The 22,330-nt window shown below is 40.9% G+C and overlaps 1 protein-coding gene and 1 long non-coding RNA gene across 4 annotated transcripts in view; one reads left to right on the top strand and one right to left on the bottom strand.

The window, feature by feature from the left end:
- Gmps (guanine monophosphate synthase) overlaps nt 1-18,520 on the top strand; it is a 51,981-nt gene extending 33,461 nt beyond the window's left edge. For all 3 annotated transcript variants that reach the window (XM_040754347.1, XM_040754348.1, XM_040754349.1), the window contains 11 exons: nt 151-344; nt 604-769; nt 2,376-2,527; nt 3,287-3,460; nt 7,634-7,739; nt 8,743-8,858; nt 10,519-10,644; nt 14,553-14,668; nt 16,214-16,344; nt 17,238-17,410; nt 18,400-18,520. In XM_040754347.1, coding sequence (XP_040610281.1) covers nt 151-344; nt 604-769; nt 2,376-2,527; nt 3,287-3,460; nt 7,634-7,739; nt 8,743-8,858; nt 10,519-10,644; nt 14,553-14,668; nt 16,214-16,344; nt 17,238-17,410; nt 18,400-18,501 — 1,556 coding nt within the window. In that variant the 3' untranslated portion in view covers nt 18,502-18,520. The remainder of the gene's footprint in view (nt 1-150; nt 345-603; nt 770-2,375; nt 2,528-3,286; nt 3,461-7,633; nt 7,740-8,742; nt 8,859-10,518; nt 10,645-14,552; nt 14,669-16,213; nt 16,345-17,237; nt 17,411-18,399) is intronic.
- LOC121143150 lies at nt 14,968-19,442 on the bottom strand. The gene is made up of 2 exons (XR_005880276.1): nt 19,326-19,442; nt 14,968-15,304 (listed from the first exon to the last, which is right to left on the bottom strand). It is a non-coding gene; the product is annotated as an uncharacterized LOC121143150 (long non-coding RNA).
- Between the last annotated feature and the right edge of the window lie 2,888 nt (nt 19,443-22,330).

Raw genomic sequence — 22,330 nt, 5'->3', positions numbered from 1 at the left:
TAGTTTTACTTATGTATTTTCTTTCTCTGTAGTTAAAATTTGAAGTAAGGCATATACATTTAACATAGGAGAAAGAATCTGAGGAGTGGATTGTGACTATTAGTTGTTTCTTCGACATAAAATTGTTTTGTGGCTGTTTTCTCCATGAAGGTATAGCCAATGAATCTAAAAAGCTATATGGTGTGCAGTTCCACCCTGAAGTTGGCCTTACAGAAAACGGGAAAGTAATACTGAAGAATTTCCTGTATGATGTGGCTGGATGCAGCGGGACCTTTACTGTGCAGAACCGAGAGCTTGAATGCATTCGAGAGATCAAAGAGAGAGTGGGCACGTCGAAAGTGTTGGTAAGCAGCAGTCACCTGGGGTCTGCAAACCTAAGTCAGATACTGGAATCCAGAGCTGGTTGCTTAGCCTTGACAGCTGACAGGTACATATATAATGTGTGTGTTGTATCACCTGAGATGCATATCTTCAATGTATCTTTAATACGGTTCATATCTTTAACATATAAAGCACTTTTAAATAGTTATGCAAGGTGGCAGTGTTTATTTCTTGTTTGTTTATCCTGTTTGATTTTTTTTTTTCTCTTCATTTTATTTACAGGTTTTACTTAGTGGTGGTGTAGATTCAACTGTTTGTACAGCTTTGCTGAATCGTGCTTTAAACCAAGATCAGGTTATCGCTGTACATATTGATAATGGATTTATGAGAAAACGAGAAAGCCAGTCTGTTGAAGAGGCCCTCAAAAAACTTGGAATTCAAGTCAAAGGTATTAGTTAATCATGAGAAGTTCATTTATACCACACCAGGGTTCATCTCTTCAAGCCTGCTTTTCCAAACTTAAGGCTGAAAATACCGTTTACTTGACATGTGTAATCTCCTCTGTTTCAAGAAGGGTTCAGTTGCTTCTTGACCTTTTGGCTGACATCAAGTGTAGTGTCGGGAAGTGTCCAGGGTGAGACTTAGATAATACTGACTGTTGTCCTAAGATACTGAAACTAGTAAGTTACCATCTTGCGTCTACCATTCTGTCCTGTTCTGTTTGTCTTTCCTGTCTTCTCAAAACCTCCCTTCCCCTGATTTCATAGCATTACTTTTGCAGGTATCTAAGCTCTTCTACAAATGAAGGTTGTTTTGTACCCAAGCCCATACAGGGAAAGATTAAAAACTAGCCAGACATGCTTGCTGTGTGTATTGGGAATCCTAGCTACTTAGGAGATTGAGGTAGGACAATCATTCCATATCAGGAGCTTGGAATTAGCTTTGGTAGCATAGCTAGACTTGAAAAAAATAAAGCAAGCCATATTGGTAAAGTGTTTCCCACACAAGCACGAGAATCTGAATTTATTTTCAGGACCCATATAAAAAGCCAGATGTGTCCTAATGCTTGTAATCCCCAAACTGAGAATGTAGAAACAGGCCAGTCCCTGTGCTTGCTGGCTAACTGGTCTGGCCAAACTAGTGAGCTCCATATTTAGTGAGAGACAGTGTATTAAAAAAAATTGGTGGGGCATTATAGAGGAAGACATATAATGTCTGCATGAACAGCTGGGTGCTTGTATATACAAGGTCAATGAAAGGACAGATCCTCGGTCACTGTTACTTTTTTGGGGGGAGTGGTTAGTTTTTTTTGAGACAGGGTTCCTATGTGTAACAGTCCTGGATGTTCTGGAATTCACGCTGTAGACCAGATTGGCCTTGAAAATCCACCTGCTTCTGCCTCCCGAGTGCTGGGATTAAAGGTGTGCACCACCACTGCCCAGCAGTGATAATGACTAGTAAACATTTTTAGCGATATTTACATTGGAGATTTACATGGATATTTCTTAGTCTCTAAAATGGTATAACTGGCTACAGTGAAATGGTATAGTAGATTAAAAATTCAGTGTACACAGCTGTATTATTAATTTAATTGGACAGTGCTGGGAATTAAACCCAGGACCTTGTACACATTTGGCAAACACTTTGCCATTGAACTAGTATGATTCTTGCTCTTGTGTAATAAATAAAGGGATATCCGGTTAATTCTAAATGTGTAGGTAGCAGCTTTTGAAGAACTTTGGTTTTCTGTGGAGTAGCCACAGCTTTTAACTGTCTTGGGGCTATACGTATTGCTATGGTGTTCACTTGTTCTAGGGGAACACTGACCAGAGGGAAAGCAACCAGCACCGTTGACAGTGTTGAGTTCCATCTAAATGCTACAGAGTTCTCTTAATGATTTCCCAGATCTGAACTCTTGCTGCTGATTTATTGCTGGTTATTGAACACAGGGGCAAATATAAAGAATATCAAAGAGTATGCTTTTCTTTCTGTGCCTTGATATGTATGATGTAAAGAAATACAGTAGTTTAAAATACTTCTCCCATCTCTCCCAGTGATAAATGCTGCTCATTCTTTCTACAATGGAACAACCACTCTTCCAATCTCAGATGAAGACAGGACCCCACGAAAAAGAATTAGCAAAACATTAAATATGACTACAAGTCCTGAGGAAAAAAGAAAAATCATTGGTGATACTTTTGTTAAGGTACCTTCCTGTCTCTATCTCTCTGTCTCTCTCTCTTTGTTATATTGGTTTGTCAAGATAAGGTTTTTCTGTGTATCTCTGGCCGTCCTGGAACTTGCTTTATAGACTGGGCTATCTTTGAACTCATAGAGGTCCACTTACCTCTGCCTCCCAGTGCTGGGATTAAAGGCACCACCATACCTGGCTAAGGTACCTTTCTTTTGGTTTTTCGAGACAGGGTTTCTCTGTATTGTTTTGGACGCTGTCGGTCCAGCCTGGCCTCGAACTCACAGAGATCCGCCTGCCTCTGCCTCCCAAGTGCTGGGATTAAAGGTGTGCGCCACCAACGCCCGGCCAGGTACCTTTCTTTTAATGTGTGCAGTATTCAACAAAATTAGCTAATTTTATTTTCTAAGATACACGTAAAGTAAGTGCGCACGCGCGCGCGTGTGTGTGTGTGTGTGTGTGTGTGTGTCCTGCTGGCAGATATTAACTATTTTGGTTTAAAAAGCATGCATGTTGCTAAGATGATGTTTAAGAAGGAACCTTTTTGCTGGCACTGCTCTTCTACTGGGTTTATCAGTGGCCAGATTTCAGGAAGTGCTGAAGGGAATGTTTGCATATTTTTCAATCACACACAATGTATGTGTTCAGAAATTTAGTTTCCCTAGTTTGATAGATCCAGTTTCCTGGTTAGTACTGCAAAGACTCAAATTTCATTAACTTTGTTGAAAAAAATTTTCTTAGAAGACTGTTCTGTTCTGCTTTCATTGATAACAGATTGCCAATGAAGTAATTGGAGAAATGAGTTTGAAGCCAGAGGAGGTTTTCCTTGCCCAAGGTACTTTACGGCCTGATCTAATCGAAAGTGCATCCCTTGTGGCTAGTGGCAAAGCTGAGCTCATCAAAACCCACCATAATGACACGGAGCTCATCAGGAAGCTGAGGGAAGAGGTGAGGGTTCGAGAGAACTTCCCATGATGTGTGCGCACAGAAGTGAGAACTTCCCATGATGTGTGCGCACAGAAGTGAGAACTAACCATGATGTGTGCACAGAAGTGAGAACTAACCATGATGTGTGCACAGAAGTGAGAACTTCCCATGATGTGTGCGCACAGAAGTGAGAACTAACCATGTTGTGTGCGCACAGAAGTGAGAACTTCCCATTGTTGTGTGTGCACAGAAGTGAGAACTTCCCATGATGTGTGCGCACAGAAGTGAGAACTTCCCATGATGTGTGCGCACAGAAGTGAGAACTAACCATGATGTGTGTGCACAGAAGTGAGAACTAACCATGATGTGTGTGCACATTAGTGAGAACTTCCCATTGTTGTGTGTGCACAGAAGTGAGAACTTCCCATGATGTGTGCGCACAGAAGTGAGAACTAACCATGATGTGTGTGCACAGAAGTGAGAACTTCCCATGATGCGTGTGCACAGAAGTGAGAACTTCCCATGTTGTGTGCGCACAGAAGTGAGAACTTCCCATGATGCGTGTGCACAGAAGTGAGAACTAACCATGATGTGTGTGCACAGAAGTGAGAACTAACCATGATGTGTGCGCACAGAAGTGAGAACTTCCCATGTTGTGTGTGCACAGAAGTGAGAACTTCCCATGATGTGTATGCACAGAAGTGAGAACTTCCCATGTTGTGTGTGCACAGAAGTGAGAACTTCCCATGATGTGTATGCACAGAAGTGAGAACTTCCCATGATGTGTGCGCACAGAAGTGAGAACTAACCATGTTGTGTGTGCACAGAAGTGAGAACTTCCCATGATGTGTGCGCACAGAAGTGAGAACTAACCATGATGTGTGCGCACAGAAGTGAGAACTTCCCATGTTGTGTGTGCACAGAAGTGAGAACTTCCCATGATGTGTATGCACAGAAGTGAGAACTTCCCATGTTGTGTGTGCACAGAAGTGAGAACTTCCCATGATGTGTATGCACAGAAGTGAGAACTTCCCATGATGTGTGCGCACAGAAGTGAGAACTAACCATGTTGTGTGTGCACAGAAGTGAGAACTTCCCATGATGTGTGTGCACAGAAGTGAGAACTTCCCATGATGCGTGTGCACAGAAGTGAGAACTTCCCATGTTGTGTGCGCACAGAAGTGAGAACTAAACATGTTGTGTGCGCACAGAAGTGAGAACTTCCCATGATGTGTGCGCACAGAAGTGAGAACTTCCCATGTTGTGTGTGCACAGAAGTGAGAACTTCCCATGATGTGTATGCACAGAAGTGAGAACTTCCCATGATGTGTGCGCACAGAAGTGAGAACTAACCATGTTGTGTGTGCACAGAAGTGAGAACTTCCCATGACGTGTGTGCACAGAACATTTCCCTCTCCTCCATCTTTTCTTTCTCCTTCCCAGTACTTGCAAGGGTGACTGACCGTCACCACTAATTGTAGAACATGTATTGTCCTCAAGAGGAGCCCAGTCCTTTCTAACTGTACTCTGCCCGTCTCTGCTTGTCAACTCTAGACAACTATCCACTGGCTTTGTTTTGTTTTGTTTTTAATTTATTTTTGGAGACATGGTCTCTGTATATAGTCCTGGCTGGCTTGAAACTTGCCATGTAGGTCAGGTGGCCCTTACACTTAAGAGATCTGCCTGTCTCTGCCTCACATGCTGGGGTTAAAGGTCACCATGCTTTGCAAACCACTAATTTCTGCATCTGTAGTTTTCCTTGTTTTAGACACCTTGAGGCCTTTTATGTTTGGCTTTTTCCTTTTTTCTTTCTTTCTTTCTTTTTTTTTAAAGATGGTCTCCTGTATCTCCTGCCTCTAACTTGCTGTGTAGCTGAGGCTGACTTTTGTGACCCTCCAGCCTCTGCCTCCTGAGTGCTGTGATTACAGGCATGGTCTACCATGCTCAGCTAGTTTTTTTTTTTTTTTAAGTAAAACAAGAAACAAGCTTGCTTCACTTGTCAGTCCCATCTCCCTCTCCCTCCCCTCCATGCCCGCTCCCCCCCCCCCACTTCATTCCTCAGGGAGGGTGAGGCCCTCCATGGGGGATCTCTAGAGTCTGTCATTTCATTCCAGGGAGGGCCTAGGCCCTCCCCCATGTGTCCAGATTGAGAGAGCATCCCTCATTATAGGATGGGTACCCAAAGCCCCATAGATTCCCTAGGCCTCCTCACTGACTCTCACATTCAGGGGGTCTGGATCAGTCCCATGCTGGCCTCCCAGCCATCAGTCGGGAGTCCATGAGCCCCACTTTGTTCAGGTCAGCTGTTTCTGTGGGTTAAAGAAGCCCAGTCTTGACCCCTTTGCTCATCACTCCTCCCCTCTCTGTCACTGGGTTCCAGGAGTTCAGTTCAGTGTTTAGCTGTGGGTGTCTGCCTCTGCTTCCATCAGTCACTGGATAGAGATTCTAGGATGGTATATAAGATGGTCGTCAAAATCATTATCAAAGAGCCGGCGTTGGTGGCACACGCCTTTAATCCCAGCACTCGGGAGGCAGAGGCAGGTGGATCTCTGTGAGTTCGAGGCCAGCCTGGTCTACAAAGCGAGTTCCAGGACAGCCTCCAAAACAACACAGAGAAACCCTGTCTCAAAACCCCCCCCCCAAAAAAAATCATTATCAGGGAGGGGCATTTAAGGTAGTCTCTCCACTATTTCAGTTAGTATCTTAACATGTATTTTCAAGGTTTATCTGTGGCATAATGTAACATTGCTTTTTATAGCCAAATAATATTCCAATGTGTATATGTGTTCACATTTTTCAGTTGGTGGACATTACCCATTTGGGCTGTTAGAAATGATGTTATAAATATTAGCTGCAAATTCTTGTAAACATTCATTTTCTTCTGGTGGATGCCTAGGTATAGAATTGCCAGAATAGCCTAGTGTAGTGGTACATCCCTGTAAACCCATCACTCATGAAGTCTAAGCAGGAGGATCTAAAGTTGCATGGTCATCTTCAGCTATATGCCAAGTTAAAATCCAGGATTATAGGTGACTCTTTCAAAAACAAAATATTTCCTAAATTATATATAATGACTCTTCAACATTTTGATTTCCTGTTAGGCTGCTGTCCAAAATGCTGAATTTATACATTCCCACTGGAAAGATTTAAAAGTTTTCGTTTTCCTATCTTGTTAAGACTTACCTGTTTTTAAAAAAAATTTGTATAAACCATAAATCCTATTATCATCTAGAGTAGAATAGTGGAATCTCTGTAGAGATTCTAGGCCAATTCTGTAACTTGCTCTGATGCAGAACTGAAACTTACCTATCAAATGCCCTGTTGTTCCTCTCCTACTGTCTGATAACCACCCTTCACGGTAAATGTTTGACTGCCCTGTATACTTGACACAGTGGTGTCATACAGAAGTTCTTCCCTTTGCTCATATGCTGTGTTAACTTGACAGGAATTGGAATTATTTTCCCTGGGGCTGGAGAAATGACTCAGTGGTTAAGAGCACTTGGCTGCTTCCAGAGGACTGGGATTCAGTTCCCAGCACACACATGGCAGTTGACAGTCCTAACTCCAGTTCCAGGGGATCTGATGGCCATGCAACTGGTGCTTGTGCAGGCAAAATACCTACACACATAGAATAAAATATTTGTATTTCTTCCCATCTTTTTATTGGTACTGTTTAGAAAAGTCTTTTCCCCCTGTTTTTGTTTTTTCTTCTTATAGATAGGTTTTCTCTGTGTAGACCAGGCTGGCTTAGAACTCAGAGATCTGCCTGCCTTTGCCTCCCAAGTACTAGGACTAAAGGTGTGCACCACCATGTGCAGATCATTTGGAAAAATTAAGCACTAACGTTACTTTTTCCAATCGTCTTGTGTCATATGAGAAATGGGTGAGAGCAGAGGAGGTGTTTTCCCAGATTTTTTTTTGACATTTTCTTTTATTTTATGTGTTTGGGTATTTTGTTTGTATGTATGTCTGTGCATCGGTGAGCCCTCTCTCCAGCCCCTGAATTTGTTTTTATTCCTAAGACTTTCAAGGCTTTTACTTTAAAATGTGTTTCAACAAAGAATATAAATGCCACTAAAAATATCCACCTAATTCCTCATAGGAGAAATATAGCCTTGAAATATAGCCTCGTAGGAGAAAATATTTTAAATGATAAAGTCTAATCGTTTAATTGGTCCCGTTTTCTCCTTGTAGGGAAAAGTAATAGAACCTCTGAAAGATTTTCACAAAGATGAAGTGAGGATTTTAGGCAGAGAGCTTGACCTGCCAGAAGAATTGATTTCCAGGCATCCTTTTCCAGGTAAAAGCACACGTGGGCTCTGTTTGTCTGTCCACCTTCGTGTGGTGTCAGTTGGGACCACTCTGAGTCACTTTCTGTTTTGGGTCTGTGTGACATGACGGAAAGGAAAGGGTGACAGGGAACAAGGTCTTGGAAGTGCCTACTGTGTTTGTACTGTTAGATGACTAATTCTCTTCTGTGCCTGCAATTAGACACTGCATGATTCCTGGGAGTCTGGCAGTTGACGTTGCTGCCAGATTAGGAGATGGGGGCATAGAGATATTTTGATATTTCTATATAATTCTTAGTTGTACATCTAGGATTTTTATGCCATAAATGATGTATATATCATTTATTCTATGGAAAGAAGAGATAATTAAAATTTGTGTCTTTCCTCTCCCACCCTTTAAAGATAAGGTCTCTAAAAAACAATTAGTTCTCTTAATAAAAGTTAGAATCCCCTAGCCCCTACCTCTCCCAGGCTGCCTTGGGGGTCCCTGGGATCAGGTATTCCTCCTAGTCACTGCCAAATCCTCTTAGTTTTCTGATGCAGCATTTTGTTTGAATGCAAGAACTTCTTCCTTCATATGTAAAGCACTCTTTACACTGTTTGTTCTATGTTAGTTACTAATTCATGGACATCAAAAAAGTGTTACATGGTTATTTCTTTACATTTATGTATGATGGAAAATTCCCTTAATAGATTTTCAGTAAATTGGCATATATTTAATTAAAATACTTCCTGAGGAAAATTTTGTGAGATTATATAAGTTAGACAATTAGGATGGGAAATTAATACCAGCAATTAAAATTAAATGCCTTGTGTTAATTCATTTGATTTAATTTGAGATTGAACTAGGTCCTTGTACATGTTAAACATTGGCACTACTCTCAGCCTTGAAATTTTAGTTCTAGGAGTCAATTAAAATTAAATACCTTGTGTTCATTTAAAGGGTTTTATATCTTAGAATTACTTTCAGTTTTCTATTCAAATTGTTGATGTAAAATTGTTGTTATTCTGTAGGCCCTGGCTTGGCAATCAGAGTAATATGTGCTGAAGAACCTTATATTTGTAAAGACTTTCCTGAAACCAACAATATTTTGAAAATAGTAGCTGACTTTTCTGCAAGTGTTAAGAAGGTAATAACTGATTTGATATATCTGGTCAGTTCAAAGAACAAAGTAGATGGCTGTTAATATTCTTGTTTTAAAATGAAGTTATTTGTTTGAAAATTAAGAACAATACTTACTTGTAGTGACTGTGTAGAAAGCATAACACAGAGACTACTGGGGGATCTGTCTGTCTAACCAAAATAAGACTATCGCTCCTGTCCTTAGAAGATCTGTCTGTCTAACCAAAATAAGACTATATCAGTCCTGCCCTCAAAAGGCCTTAGGGCCCTTTTCCTCCTCCTTGACCAGCCCTGATAGGAGGTGTATAACCTGTTGTGCTCTTACAGATGATAACTCTGGGAGGGTGCCTGTTCTTATGCATGGGAAATGGTGGAGGAGTGGATGGGGGGGGGGGCTAGTAGAGGCCTGGGAGAAGTGGAGGGAGGCGAAACGTGGGATGTGTTATATGAGAGAAGAATAAACAAAACCAAACCAAACAGGGTGCTCAGTGCTTAGAGGGATGGCCACGGTGCACACCAAGCTGTCTTAAGAGCAGTAAAGTCATACAGATATGAGCGTTTACTACCACCAACCTTGATTTGAGGAATTTAAGTCGCTGTTTTTTCCTAATGTTTTGAAGTCGTCTGAAGGAGATGAATTTTTTTTGTTGTTGTTCTTTTTTATTCCTTTTTTTTTCTAAATAAGCTGTATTATAAAACTTGGAATAATGAGCATCACCTGCTGAAAGTAATCGATTAGTCAGCGTTTGTGCCCTCAGCGAGTGAGCCATATAATTATAATATCCATTCTGAGGTTGTGCGGCTCCCCTTGGAATTTACACTGTCACCACTGAATATGTTGTTAGCCACTTACCCAGTACCAGGACAGCTGGAAAAACATTTAACTTCATATCTTCCTTCATTACTCATGTCCATTGCCTGCCTTCCGTCCTTCACCATCTCCTAGTAGTTTGCCTTTCTCGTAACAAAGAGACCAAGAAAGGCTACGTATAAATATTAGTGATTTTATCAGAGGTAGTCATGACCCTCTCCACATCTGGCTCTCAGGGAGCTTCTGAAGTATATACTTGCCCATCTCTAGAATTTCAGACGTTGTTAGTCTGGGATCTGTAGCTGTGGTTAGGAAACACTCCTAAGGCACTGGCTGTAGGAAAAGCAGTGAGATAGAAGATAATCAGCCTACAAAAGGTATTGATAAGCAAATAAAGTTATAAATGAGTAAAATGGTCAGACTCGGACTTCATAAAACAGTTAACTACAACAATATATTTGTTACTGTTTAAAACTAAGAGAACATAAAGCATTAAAAATGTTTGTATTGCCAAAAGGATAGAAAGGCTGATTCTTTTTCAATGTCTGTGTTAATACTTAAAAAGAGAACTGTATGAATAGAAATCAAGGATTTAACTTCAGACCAATAAAGGAGAAGCAAAGGAGAAGTGCAAAGGGTTAACAATACAAAATGGAGAAAGTAGATGATGGAAAAGCCGGAGTCTCAGTGCATATCAATTTAATTTCTATTCGTTACCCCGGGATTTTCTGGTACAGTATGGCAGCACAAAGCACACCCTGCATGATCTGCTTTTAAAAACATTGGTGCTCGCACATAAGATCATGGAGGCCTTGTTGCTTGCTACCTGAAAGGAAATGTCTGTTTCTTTTCTCAGCCTCATACCCTGTTACAAAGAGTCAAAGCCTGCACGACAGAAGAGGACCAGGAGAAGCTCATGCAGATTACAAGTCTCCATTCACTGAACGCTTTCTTGCTGCCGATTAAAACTGTGGGTGTGCAGGTGAGTCCGTGCCTCCACTCATTGCGATGGAACCTCTGCTGCTGGTTTTCACAAAGTTGGGATGTGGAATTCCCTTGGAAGATCAAATATGAAATTATATTCCAAGTTTAGAAAGATAAAAAGTTTTAAAGATGGTTATGAAGTGAATGAGCTATTAAGAAATGAAAACTTTCAAGCCAGGCGTTGGTGGCACATGCCTTTAATCCCAGCACTTGGGAGGCAGAGGCAGGCAGATCTCTGTGAGTTCGAGGCCAGCCTGGTCTACAGAGTGAGTTCCAGGACAGCCTCCAAAACAATACAGAGAAACCCTGCTCGAAAAACCAAAAAGAAATGAAAACTTTTGCAAAGATTTTATAGTTGTAGAACTTTGTTTTTCCTCTAGCCAAAAGCAAAACTTACAGAGAACCATTTACTTCATGGTTGGCTGGTTTATTTTTCTTGTAGAAGCAGAACCAAAACGGTTAGGTCCTTATTTGATTTGTCTGTACACTTAGGAGATACACTGTGGCTTGAGAAGCCTTTCTTTTTTTTTTTTTTTTTTTAAGATTTATTTATTTATTACAAATACAACACCCTGCCTCCATGTACATCAGAAGAGGGCACCAGATCTCATTACAGATGGTTGTAAGCCACCATGTGGTTGCTGGGAATTGAACTCATGACCTCTGGAAGAGCAGCCAGTGCTTTTAACCTCTGAGCCATCTCTCCAGCCCCGAGAAGCCTTTCTTTTTTTTTGGTTTTTATGAGACAGGGTTTCTCTGTATTGTTTTGGAGGCTGTCGGTCCCGCCTGGCCTCGAACGCACAGAGATCCGCCTGCCTCTGCCTTCCGAGTGCTGGGATTAAAGGCGTGCGCCACCACCGCCTGGCCCGAGAAGCCTTTCTTTACCTGCAAGAAAGCATCAGATGCCTAAGTACATACATGTTTAGCTTGTAGTCTGTAAGCATATGTGACTGAGAACTGACTGTAATACAACACAAAACTTACTTAAAACACCAGGATTTTACTATGGTCTTTTAAAGTTATTTTTAATTTGTGTGTGTGTGTATGTACATTCATGACTGTGAGTACATCCATATGCCACAGTATGTGTGTGTAGATCAACTTTTGGCCATCAGTTCTCTCCTTCCATGTTGTGGAGTAGGGTCCCTTGTTTGACATTCATACTTCAGACAAACGGACAAAGCCAGCACATTAGCCAGTTTTGGTTGCAGAGCGTTTGTCTAGTTTTCCTTCCTTTTAAAAAGCTGCATTTGCAGCTCGGTGTTTTTAAATGACTGTTGAGTATTGGAATTGCGTGACTGGTTTTCTTTCACTGGCTCATACATTTGTTTCAGTTGTCATATGTTTATTTTGAGGTTTGCTTTGATAGTTACAGGCAGATGTCTGCAATACAAAAGTAAAAGTGTAGATAGGCTTTTTTTAAACTTTCCTCAGTTCTTATGTGACATGTGGAGTTCAGTTCCAACAAAGTTTATCAATAGTAGTAAAAATTTAAACTCTTAATTAGAGTCTACTCAAGAAACTAACGTATTTGCAACTCCTGCAAGATAGGGAATTATGTTGAAATAGTTCCCCATTATGTTTTTTTTTTTCAGAGAAGTTTTTAATTGTTAAGAAATATTCATTTGAAGCATTTGCTTGATGACTGATTTCAAAAAAATGTAATATGTATGGGTGTTTTGCCTGCGTGTATGGCTGTACCACATGAATGCAGTGTCCTTAAAGGCCAGTAGAGGGAGCTGGCACCCCTGGAACTGGAGTTCCAGCCCCATGGTTGTTAGCTACATGTGGTTGTGGGAACTGAGCCTGGGTCCTCTGCAATAGCAGCCCGTGCTCTTTAACCACTGAGTCATCTCTCCAGTCCTTATTTCTTTTCCGAAATAAAACTTCCTGGGCATGATGGCTCATGTCTGAGATCCCAGCACTTGAGAAGCTCAGACAGGAGGATTGTCATGAATTTGAGGCTGACCTGAGCTACTAAGTAAGATTGTTTTAATGCCCTCCTCTCTGAAAAAGAAATAAAATTTTCTCAGGGTCTTCTAAAGTTCTTTACAAAGTAAAGTTGCCTTAGTTGTTAGCTACTCAATTTTATTGTGCAAATAACCCATGTAGGCCCAGATAAAAGTCATGATTATTTTGGCATTGGTTCTAATTGTTTTCTAAATACCAAAGTTAACTGACTTTGTAAAAACAAATACGTAAAAAAAATTCTATATTTTGGCTACTGAGATTTTTGTGTATGGGCGAATGCACTAAGAAAAACAAGGCTGCAGAAGAATATGCTAAACTTTTGTCTAAGAGAATGAAGGAAGCCAAAGAAAAACGCCAGGAACAAATTGCAAGAGATGTAACCTGTTCTTGCTTGAAGAGCTTCTACTTCTAAGATTGAGTCCAGTTAAAAACAAGTCTTTAAAAGGAACAAATAATAATTTCTTGGAAAAAAAAAAGTACTAAACTATCTACTAAAATGTAGTAAAAAGAAAAATGGAAGCACCATGGACAAGTAAAAAATAAACATAAAAATATTAGGGGCTGGGAGGATGGCTCAATGACCAAGAACATTTGCTGCGCTTCCAGAGGACCTGAGCAGATCCTATGTCAGCCTGTTCAGAATGCCCTACAGCTCTAGCTCCAGGGTATCTGTGGCCTCTGGAGGCTCCCCCCCAATAAAAGTCATTTTAGGAGGGTGAAGTATTGGAGCAGTCTCTTTTTTTCAGCTTGGAGAAGGGTAGTTGGGCATGGGAAGTGGAGCACTGAGCATGCGGCCTGTGTCTCCTGTTCTCAAGCAGGTGTGGCCAACAAACCTTGCAATTGGTCTAGGCGGGGCCTCCCACCCCTCTTACATTCCCCACTGTGCATCCTAGGATGTTCTTGTTCTGTCTGGGGCTATCTCTCAAACACAGGTCTGTGCTGTGGAGGACTTCTGCCTTCTTGTCACCATACCCAGCTACTGCCGTGCTTTGATGCATGTGTATATTGTATTTCATTGTGTTCTTGAAACATTTTACTATTACTATGTATTCAAGTAATTCAACTTTAACTTTGTGAGTTAATATCCTTGATCAATCCTTCCTCAGCCTTCTTGTACCTCCCTTCTTGCAACACTATTGTACTCTCAACTTCTGTAAGACAAACTTTTAAGATTCTAGGACTGTCATTGTGTGGAACTTACTTTTGGTGCCCATCTTCATATAACGTCAAGATCTCCAGTTTTACCCTAATTGTTACAAAGGAAAAGATTGCACTTTTTAAATGGCTGAATAGCATTCATTGTGTGGATGTCACTTTCTTTTTATTTATTTATTTGGATGTCACTTTCTTAATCAGCTCAATTGAATAGTTCATTTGTTTTCAGTATCTAAGTTAGTATTTTAAGTTTATCTTTAAACAAAAGACTTATTGAGCTAAATACAAATATAGGTAGTAGATCTTCCTGTCAAGCTAAATGTACTAGTTTGCCATAGTTGGGCAGCCATTTGGAATGACATCCAAGTGAACCTCTGACATGTTTCATATAAATTCTTTGAAATGTTTATTAGGGTTCCTTTGTTACTAATTTGATCCAGATTTTTTTTTGTTTTGTTTTCATTGTTGTTGTTTTCCCTCGAGACAGGGTTTCTCTGTGTAGCTTTAGAGCCTGTCCTGGCACTTGCTCTGTAGACCAGGTTGGCCTTGAACTCACGTAGATCTGCCTGCTTCCACCTCCCAAGTGGTTTTTAATAAAAGGTGGTTTTTAATAAAAGGTGTTTTAATTTGGGAATTAGTTGTATCACTAGATAAATACCTAGAATATATTTTACAGATACATTTTAAAAAGCAAAAAAAATTACTACTAATAGTGTCACTGTGGAAGATAGTTTCTGACCCATCTTTTGACTTAACTGTTTGGTTATATTTCTTTTTCAGGGTGACTGTCGTTCCTACAGTTATGTGTGTGGAATTTCCAGTAAAGATGAACCTGACTGGGAATCTCTTATTTTCCTTGCCAGACTTATACCCCGAATGTGTCATAACATTAACAGGTACCTTCTGCAGGTGGCAGAGGACTTGGGTGTGTGTGGCTGAAGTGTAACGGAGGGTATGCATTTTAGAACTTTGGTTACCGAGACACTAAAGAGCTTGAAGTACATGTATGTAAGAGATGAGGGATAACGATTCTGCAGCTACAGCTCTTTGTAATTCCGTACTTTGGTTACAGAGACACTAAAGGGCTTGATAAATACTTAATATATTTTGATTTCGTCTCTGTTTGGGTTCCTGCCTTTCTTTGGTAATGGACTGTTACCTGGATGTGTAAGAAATAACTTCTTTCCTTCCCAAATTGCCATTAGTTGTGATGATTTATTGTAGTATTAGAAACCCTAACAAAGACAGCATCAGATTGGTGTATCCTTGGGCTGTGGATAACTGTTGGACCAGTAATGTTTGTGGTGGTGTTGGCTATTGGAAAGCGAATTGGGCAATGCTGAGAAAGGCAGGAAAACCTTTTGTTTATATTGTGCGCAGCGCTGTACTGTGGAAGAGAGGGAAGAGTAAGACTAGATTGCCTCTCCATGGTCTGTTCGGTTAGGAAGACGTGTCAGGCCGCAGGGTTCTCCTACGCAGACGGAGGATCCTGGAAACCCACGAGTGCACCCTTGGAACAGGAATAGTCGCTGCTGGAATTAAGGAGGGAGAAAATACATATTTAACAGTTAGCTACTTTTTGTTTTATTACAAAACAAATATCACAGGTCTTTTAGTGTTTACTGTAATGTAGCTTGTATACCAGAGTTCAGATCATAAAAAGCTCACAGAAAATTTTTATTTGACAGTCCAGATTTAAGTAAAATTGGCTTGGAGTGAATGTGATCTCTCAAAGTAGAAATCGGACTTCCATAAGAACTGTTATTGCTTCTTTTTGTAAGATGAGATTGGACCTAACTCTTAATGCTTACCTCCTCACAAAGATAGAGGATGTTTTCTGAGATTGGGTAATACTCAGATTTATGTCATGGCTTATGTCAGTATGTTTACTAATCCCTGGGGAAGTCTCACTGTCTCAGAACCAAGCAGGACTCCACTGTGTATTGTGTCTGTTTGTGATGATTGGCTTGTCACAGGCAGTAGTTAAAGGTGGTAGCATCTGTCTGTATTATTCTTGACTATGCCAGTTTCATTAGAAGCCCCTGAATTCAAAGTACTTCCTCTTACAGAAAAGCAGTTTAGTGTAGTGTGGTTTGTATATAATATCAAATAGAGGATATTTAACACTTCTTACTAAAAAACTTAGTTTAGTGCCAGAAGTGGTGATTAAATCCTGTTTTGTAATTTCTTTCCAGTTTTCTCATGACTGTTACTTGCTTAACAAATATGAATTGCTCGGGACTTCTTTTGTCTTTAGTTTGCTACAAAAACTTGAAATGTACTTGTTAATCTGGAATGGTTGGTGTTAAAGATCAGGAGAGAATTGGGAAAGCCAGACTTGCAAATCCGTGGGAACAAGCAACCCAGAGCTGTCCTGAGGTGAACCAAAGTCCCAAGCACAATTTCTCACAGTAGTGCGTTTTCTCTGATGTTTCATCTAGAGTTGTCTATATCTTTGGCCCACCAGTTAAAGAACCTCCTACAGACGTTACTCCTACTTTCTTGACAACGGGGGTGCTCAGTACTTTGCGCCAAGCTGATTTTGAGGCCCATAACATTCTCAGGGAGTCTGGTAAGTGACTCATTGTGTTATCACTGTACACTGTAACAACGTTTTCAGCTGTTTGCCCTTACTTTCTAGTAGTAGAATATAGCTTTTGTCTTTTATTATAGGAGGTTCCTTAATCTTGCCTTTCAAATAAAATTAACTTATCTTTATGGCCATTTACAGACACCCAGAGTAGCAAACAAATGTGTATCGACATGTTTGCACTCTTCTTGTTTTGGCTTGCAGACAAATATTCTTGTCATTGTCTATTTGCTGTTTTACTTTCAACATTTTCAGGGGGTTTTGTTGATGATTTTTCTATTGAAGAGCTAGCTGGACCCCTCAACACAAGAAAGCTGTGGTCTACCTCATCTGAAGATCCATGTGTTAATAAGTCAAAGCAGCTATCATAGTTCCATTGGTTGTGAGTTCCATGTTAATGGATCTAAAATAAATCTTAATTAGGTGTCTTTAAACAGAAATACACTTTAGTTTGGTTTTGCAGAGAGTCAAATTTGCCTAGAGGTTTATAGGAACCTATCTTTATATTTCCTCTGGGAAAATGGGCTGGTGTTCACTAAGTTGGTGTTTATAGTATAAATGGGACTACCTGGATAACAATATTGACTTTCCCTCTATATGTCTCTCATTGCTACAACATTGCCATGAGCAAAACATTCTTTGCTTGTGTTTATTTCCTTTTGTGATGTGCTTTCAGTATGTAGTTTGGGTGCTCTCACATTGGAGGTCTCCGTCTCAGCCTCCCACAGATGTGAGCTACCACAGTGTGTGAGTGTCGTAATGTTTGCACGTGGTAGGAGAGAGACTGGAGATGCTGTGTAGGGTTTCCTTGAGCCAGGCTACAGAATTTTCCCGTACAGTGGTCATGATAAGCTCTGATGTGTTCCTTTCTTTAGGGTATGCTGGGAAAATCAGCCAGATGCCAGTGATTTTGACTCCGTTACATTTTGATCGAGATCCACTTCAGAAACAGCCCTCATGCCAGCGATCTGTGGTTATTCGAACCTTTATTACTAGTGACTTCATGACTGGTGTGCCTGCAACACCTGGCAACGAGATACCTGTAGAGGTGATTGATGTCACTTTTTCTAACATACATGTCGGCGCCTCACGCTACATAGTACAGTGACCCAGATTGATTCTCTATAAAGTAGATCGTCTCAGTTTTCCTCTCTGTCTCCACTTAATATTTAATGCAGTGTAGCTGAAAGGGACTTTAGATCTAGTACACTCCCAGATGCCTGCTTATTCTGATAGCAAAGAAAGTAATGAGTTCCGTTAACTTTTTCTGCTATAAATAGTGTTCTTATATAAAGGAGATGGTGCTAGGAGTTGGACTTTTTAAGAAATAAGAATGAGATTTGATGGTATTTAAAGGTATGTATCTTAGACTGCTCTTTTGAATCTCTAGCTGAGGATGGTCTTAAGCGGATTCTCTTGCCTTCTGTGCCACCTTGCTGGGGATTGAACCTGGGGTCTTGTGCATGCTGGGCAAACATTGCAGCAATCCAACCCTACAATCCCATGTTGTTGTTTTAAACCATGTTCCTTGTCTTTCCACTAACATGTTCCAGAGGAGTTATTTATACAGCAGCAGGTGAAAAGTTGAGTTCTTTTCCTGTGTGCTAACGTGGGGCTTAGGCAGGGTCTTGCTGGATGGCTGCTTGGGGAATGTTTAGCATCTGTTTTCCTTATGGGCAAGCTTGTCAGATGTTCATGGCAGTCAAGTGATCAAGCTGTCCTTGACAACGGTCATTATTAGAGTGCTTTGTGAAATATTTGGTAGCGTTGGAGTTGTATGTTTAAGCCATAGGTAGTTTGTGAAGTATTGTGTTAACATATAAAGTGACATGCTTGGATGCTGTTGCGTTGTCAAACCCTGACTTTACATCAGAGAAATAGATTATTTAAGTTTATTCAGAGCCATCCCTCTTATGTGAAGAATTAATAGCCAAAGTAGTTGATGTTTTAATTTTAAGGTGCAAGTACAAGCCCTGTAGGATTATTGAGCATGCAGTGGATTCTCACTCTTTCTTGTTACCTTTGTTTTGTAAACAGGTGGTGCTAAAGATGGTCACTGAGATAAAGAAGATCCCTGGAATTTCTAGAATTATGTATGACCTAACATCAAAGCCCCCGGGAACCACCGAGTGGGAATAATAAATGTGTTGTTGTTGAAGAACTGTGTGCGGTGGAGGCTCATTACAAACCACTTGTCAATGACACGCAGTACTGCAAAAAACGTTACTGAAGCAGCTACTTCATGTCTGAGTTCTCGTAGCAGCGATGCACGGCTTAAGTTTGGAGCTGGGAATGATTAGAAGGGAATGGAGCATTTGTATGTATGGGAAAATATCAAGACACCATTGCCCAAGTGCAGACAGATTGCTTTTCCTCACTTCTTATGTATGAACCCCGATGTCTGTCTGTGATGATAGTGACGGTGACTTCTGTCTGCTTCCTATTAGAAGCATCCTTGAATTACCAGTGTGATTTACTGTGTGTGCCTTTGGAGAATCTGAATTTCCCTGTAAGTAATTTCTCCAGAGGGCGAGGAAGTGCTGTATATAGCGTAGAAAGATAAAAGAAAGCTGATTAGACGCTTTCAGGTAGGATACTAGGGAAAGATGTGGGACACCAGGAGCATGTTATGGAAGTCCTTAGGGTGTTACGCTGCCACAGCCGTGGCAGAAAGGGACTGAGTTTCATACAGATGCCGTGCTCTCCTCTGTCATCTTATTAATGAAAGCAAGGCGCTTTATCCTCCCAGCCTGTGTCGCCTGCTCCTACAGCCGCGCAGAAGGAATTCTCACTCATCCCCACCACATACAGGCGGGAGAGGAGATGTTTCTATTATGCAGGAGGAAGCTGTGAAGTGTCACGCGTAGGTCTGATCTGGGCAGAGGTCCCTGTGAAGTGTCACGCGTAGGTCTGATGTGTGCAGAGGTCCCAACTGCTGTCCTTGCCAGCCCCCTTCTCCTTACTGGCTTCTGCAGAGGCTCACAGCCAGGGCAGGGCTTGGTGCCGTTGCCAACAGCTCCCTACAGGTTCTTCATGACAGTCATTCAGGCCTGAAAAGGGAAGTAAAAAGAGTTAAATTCTAAAATATGACCATATTTTCTTACCCACTTTTTAGGTTGCTGTCTATTTCTTAGTACCAATTTCTATTTGGGATTCAGTGTTGAAAATTAAAGTCGTCTTGCCTGACTAGTCCAGAGGATAGCCAGAAACTGCTGCTGAACCAAGAGGGAAAGGGCCCTCTGTCACAACAGACAGCCACATCTGAACAGTATTTTTCTTCTACAGAAGGTCAAGTGTTCCTGGTCTTTCCTGGTGAGGAAGCTCTCCAGAAGGACTTCCAGCAGGAAAATGGTAGATTTAAGCAGATCCAGAGTTGTGTTATTTCTGAATGGGAACTAGCAAATATAAAATGCTTTCCAGTGTGTCAGTATGTTTATTTACATGGACAACCTTCCTGTTGTAGAAAAAATGTCTGTAATATAAACAGCAGGAATTATGAAGGTTATGAATGTTCTTTCCCTGAGGTTTTTTGTGGCACACTGTTTACTGCCACGATCTATGTAAAGCTGATCAGATGATCACATACATTTAGAAGTGCTGCTCATTTGTAATCTTTGCATTCTGGACATTGGTGGTGTATATGATACTGAAATCTTAGACTGATTGGAGTTAAAATGTATTTAGTGTTTTTCTAAAGTGCTGCTCGCTTGCATTCTGCACATTGGTGGTGTATATGATACTGAAATCTTAGACTGATTGGAGTTAAAATGTATTTAGTGTTTTTCTAAAGTGCTGCTCACTTGCATTCTGCACATTGGTGGTGTATATGATACTGAAATCTTAGACTGATTGGAGTTAAAATGTATTTAGTGTTTTTCTAATACATTCTCTTAAATGTCTTTTTTTTGTAATCCTTACTCTGGAAAAAAAATAATTTCTCCAAAACATACCTGCACATGACACAGAAGGTTTCTGGGACTGAGAGATTATTTTCATTTACTGTCTGCCTTCTTCTGTGGTCATCTTTGCCTTGTATTAGATAGCTTACTTGATAACATCACAGTAGTTCATCTGAACTACTGAACGTAGTTACAGTCAAGGACACAAGCTCATCTTGGAAATAGTTACTAGTGACTTTTAAGAACTAACTGCCAGGTTTTCTTGGATGTAGTCATCCTTCCATTAAGTGTATTCCAGGCCTTAGATCATAGGACCTTACAGGTTGTTTACTTTTGCTTAGACTACAGTTACCACTTGATAGCCTGAGCTGTTTTGACATATTCGATTACTTACTTGAGAGACTTTTCTAAGTGAATGTATTTTGTTTCTTTATAAGTATTAGAGGAAGTGAGATCAGTGAAAATGTAATTTATTCTAAAATTGGCAGACCAGGAAATTCAACAACCAAATAAATAAATCCTAACCCTGTAGGGGTGAGCCCACAATATTGTCCACGCCCCTTTGGGGGATGGGCACAGGTGAGGATAAAAGGAAAGCAGAAGCAAAAGCTCTCTCTTGGAAGCCTGCCACACTTCTGATCTCCAAGCTTGTGTGTAAGCGCTTTCTCCTGTTAATAAAAATGTTTCCCCATTGCATTGGTTCACTTACAGAACCCTGTCTTATGGACCTATCAGTGATGGTCAGTTCTGTTGGATGTAATGGCCTGACATAATTTTTGAGGACAAGTTTTTAGATGTATCTCAGTGACAGGATTGTACTGTCCCGTCCTGTCCCTGCTCCCCCCCCCCCCCCACTTCATTTTGGAGTAGCTGCTGCATGCAACCATCAATTGTAAAAGGTGATTTCCCTGCTCTCTTTGCATTTAGCTACTGATGGTCAGTTTTAGTAAATTCTACTCTGTGTAGGGACTGAGGGTATTCAGGTAAAGCAGGCAACCCTGTCCATCTTGTTCTTGTGTCTTACTGTTAAAATGTGGACTTGGATGAGTCATGTTTAATCCATTTACCTCATTTTATGAAGTTCCAGCATCAAACCCAATCCTGAATATTCTTTCTCTGTCACCTTGAAACAGACTTTATGTAGCTCAGCCTCAAGTTCCTCATGTATTTGGGGATGGCTTGAACATCTGACCCTTGCCTCCACCTCCCTAGTGCTGGGATTAGAGATGTGTACTCTGTGTCCAGTTTATTCTTTGCTGGTGATTGAACCAAGAGCCATGTGTATGCTTGGCCTGCAGCACTCTACCAGCTGAGTCACATGCCTAGGTGCATTCTTGTTATAAGCAACAGAAATCATAAGGAGACAGTGGAGAAGTTGAGTAGATAGTTCTTAACACTTTTTATTTTTATTTTTTTTTTAAAGATTTATTTATTATGTATACAATGTTCTGTCTGCATATATTCCTGCACACCAGAAGAGGGCACCAGATCTCATTAGAAATGGTTGTGAGCTACCATGTGGTTGCTAGGAATTGAACTCAGGACCTCTGGAAGAGCAGCCAATGCTCTTAACCTCTGAGCCATCTCTCCAAACACTTTTTTAAAACATTAAACACAGACCCACATTCACCCGCTACCACCGCCGCCAGCCAGCTAAAGAACCATCAAGATCTGGTTATGTCAGATTGTTGGAAATGCTCACTTAGTGTTTGCAGGGCAATCTCTTTACTATGCATTTGGAAGAGCTGCCAGAATGTTTCAGCTCTGACAACAAATGGTATGCAAGCTATTAACTGTAGGCAGAGCAGGGGCTGCTATTCAGACTTTCTGATTTCTGCGTTGAAGAGGCAGACTTCATCTCTGTACAACTAACCAGAGAGAAAGTACTGTCACAGTATTGTCTAGTCCATACGATCCGGAGATCCCATTACCTCTCAAAAATGTTACCATATCTGAACATGTCTCACTCCCCGTGTTCTGACAGTGTTCTCGCATGGCAACACAACGCCCCTGCCCACCACCCCTCCACCCCTCTCCGAGGATCTTCAGAGTGCTGTTGGAAGGCACGT

This window comes from Mesocricetus auratus, unplaced genomic scaffold (genome assembly GCF_017639785.1).
Source record: "Mesocricetus auratus isolate SY011 unplaced genomic scaffold, BCM_Maur_2.0 Super-Scaffold_100011, whole genome shotgun sequence".
Lineage (NCBI taxonomy): Eukaryota > Metazoa > Chordata > Mammalia > Rodentia > Cricetidae > Mesocricetus > Mesocricetus auratus.
The sequence above is the reverse complement of the archived record's forward strand: the minus strand, read 5'-3'. Positions and strand labels throughout refer to the sequence as shown.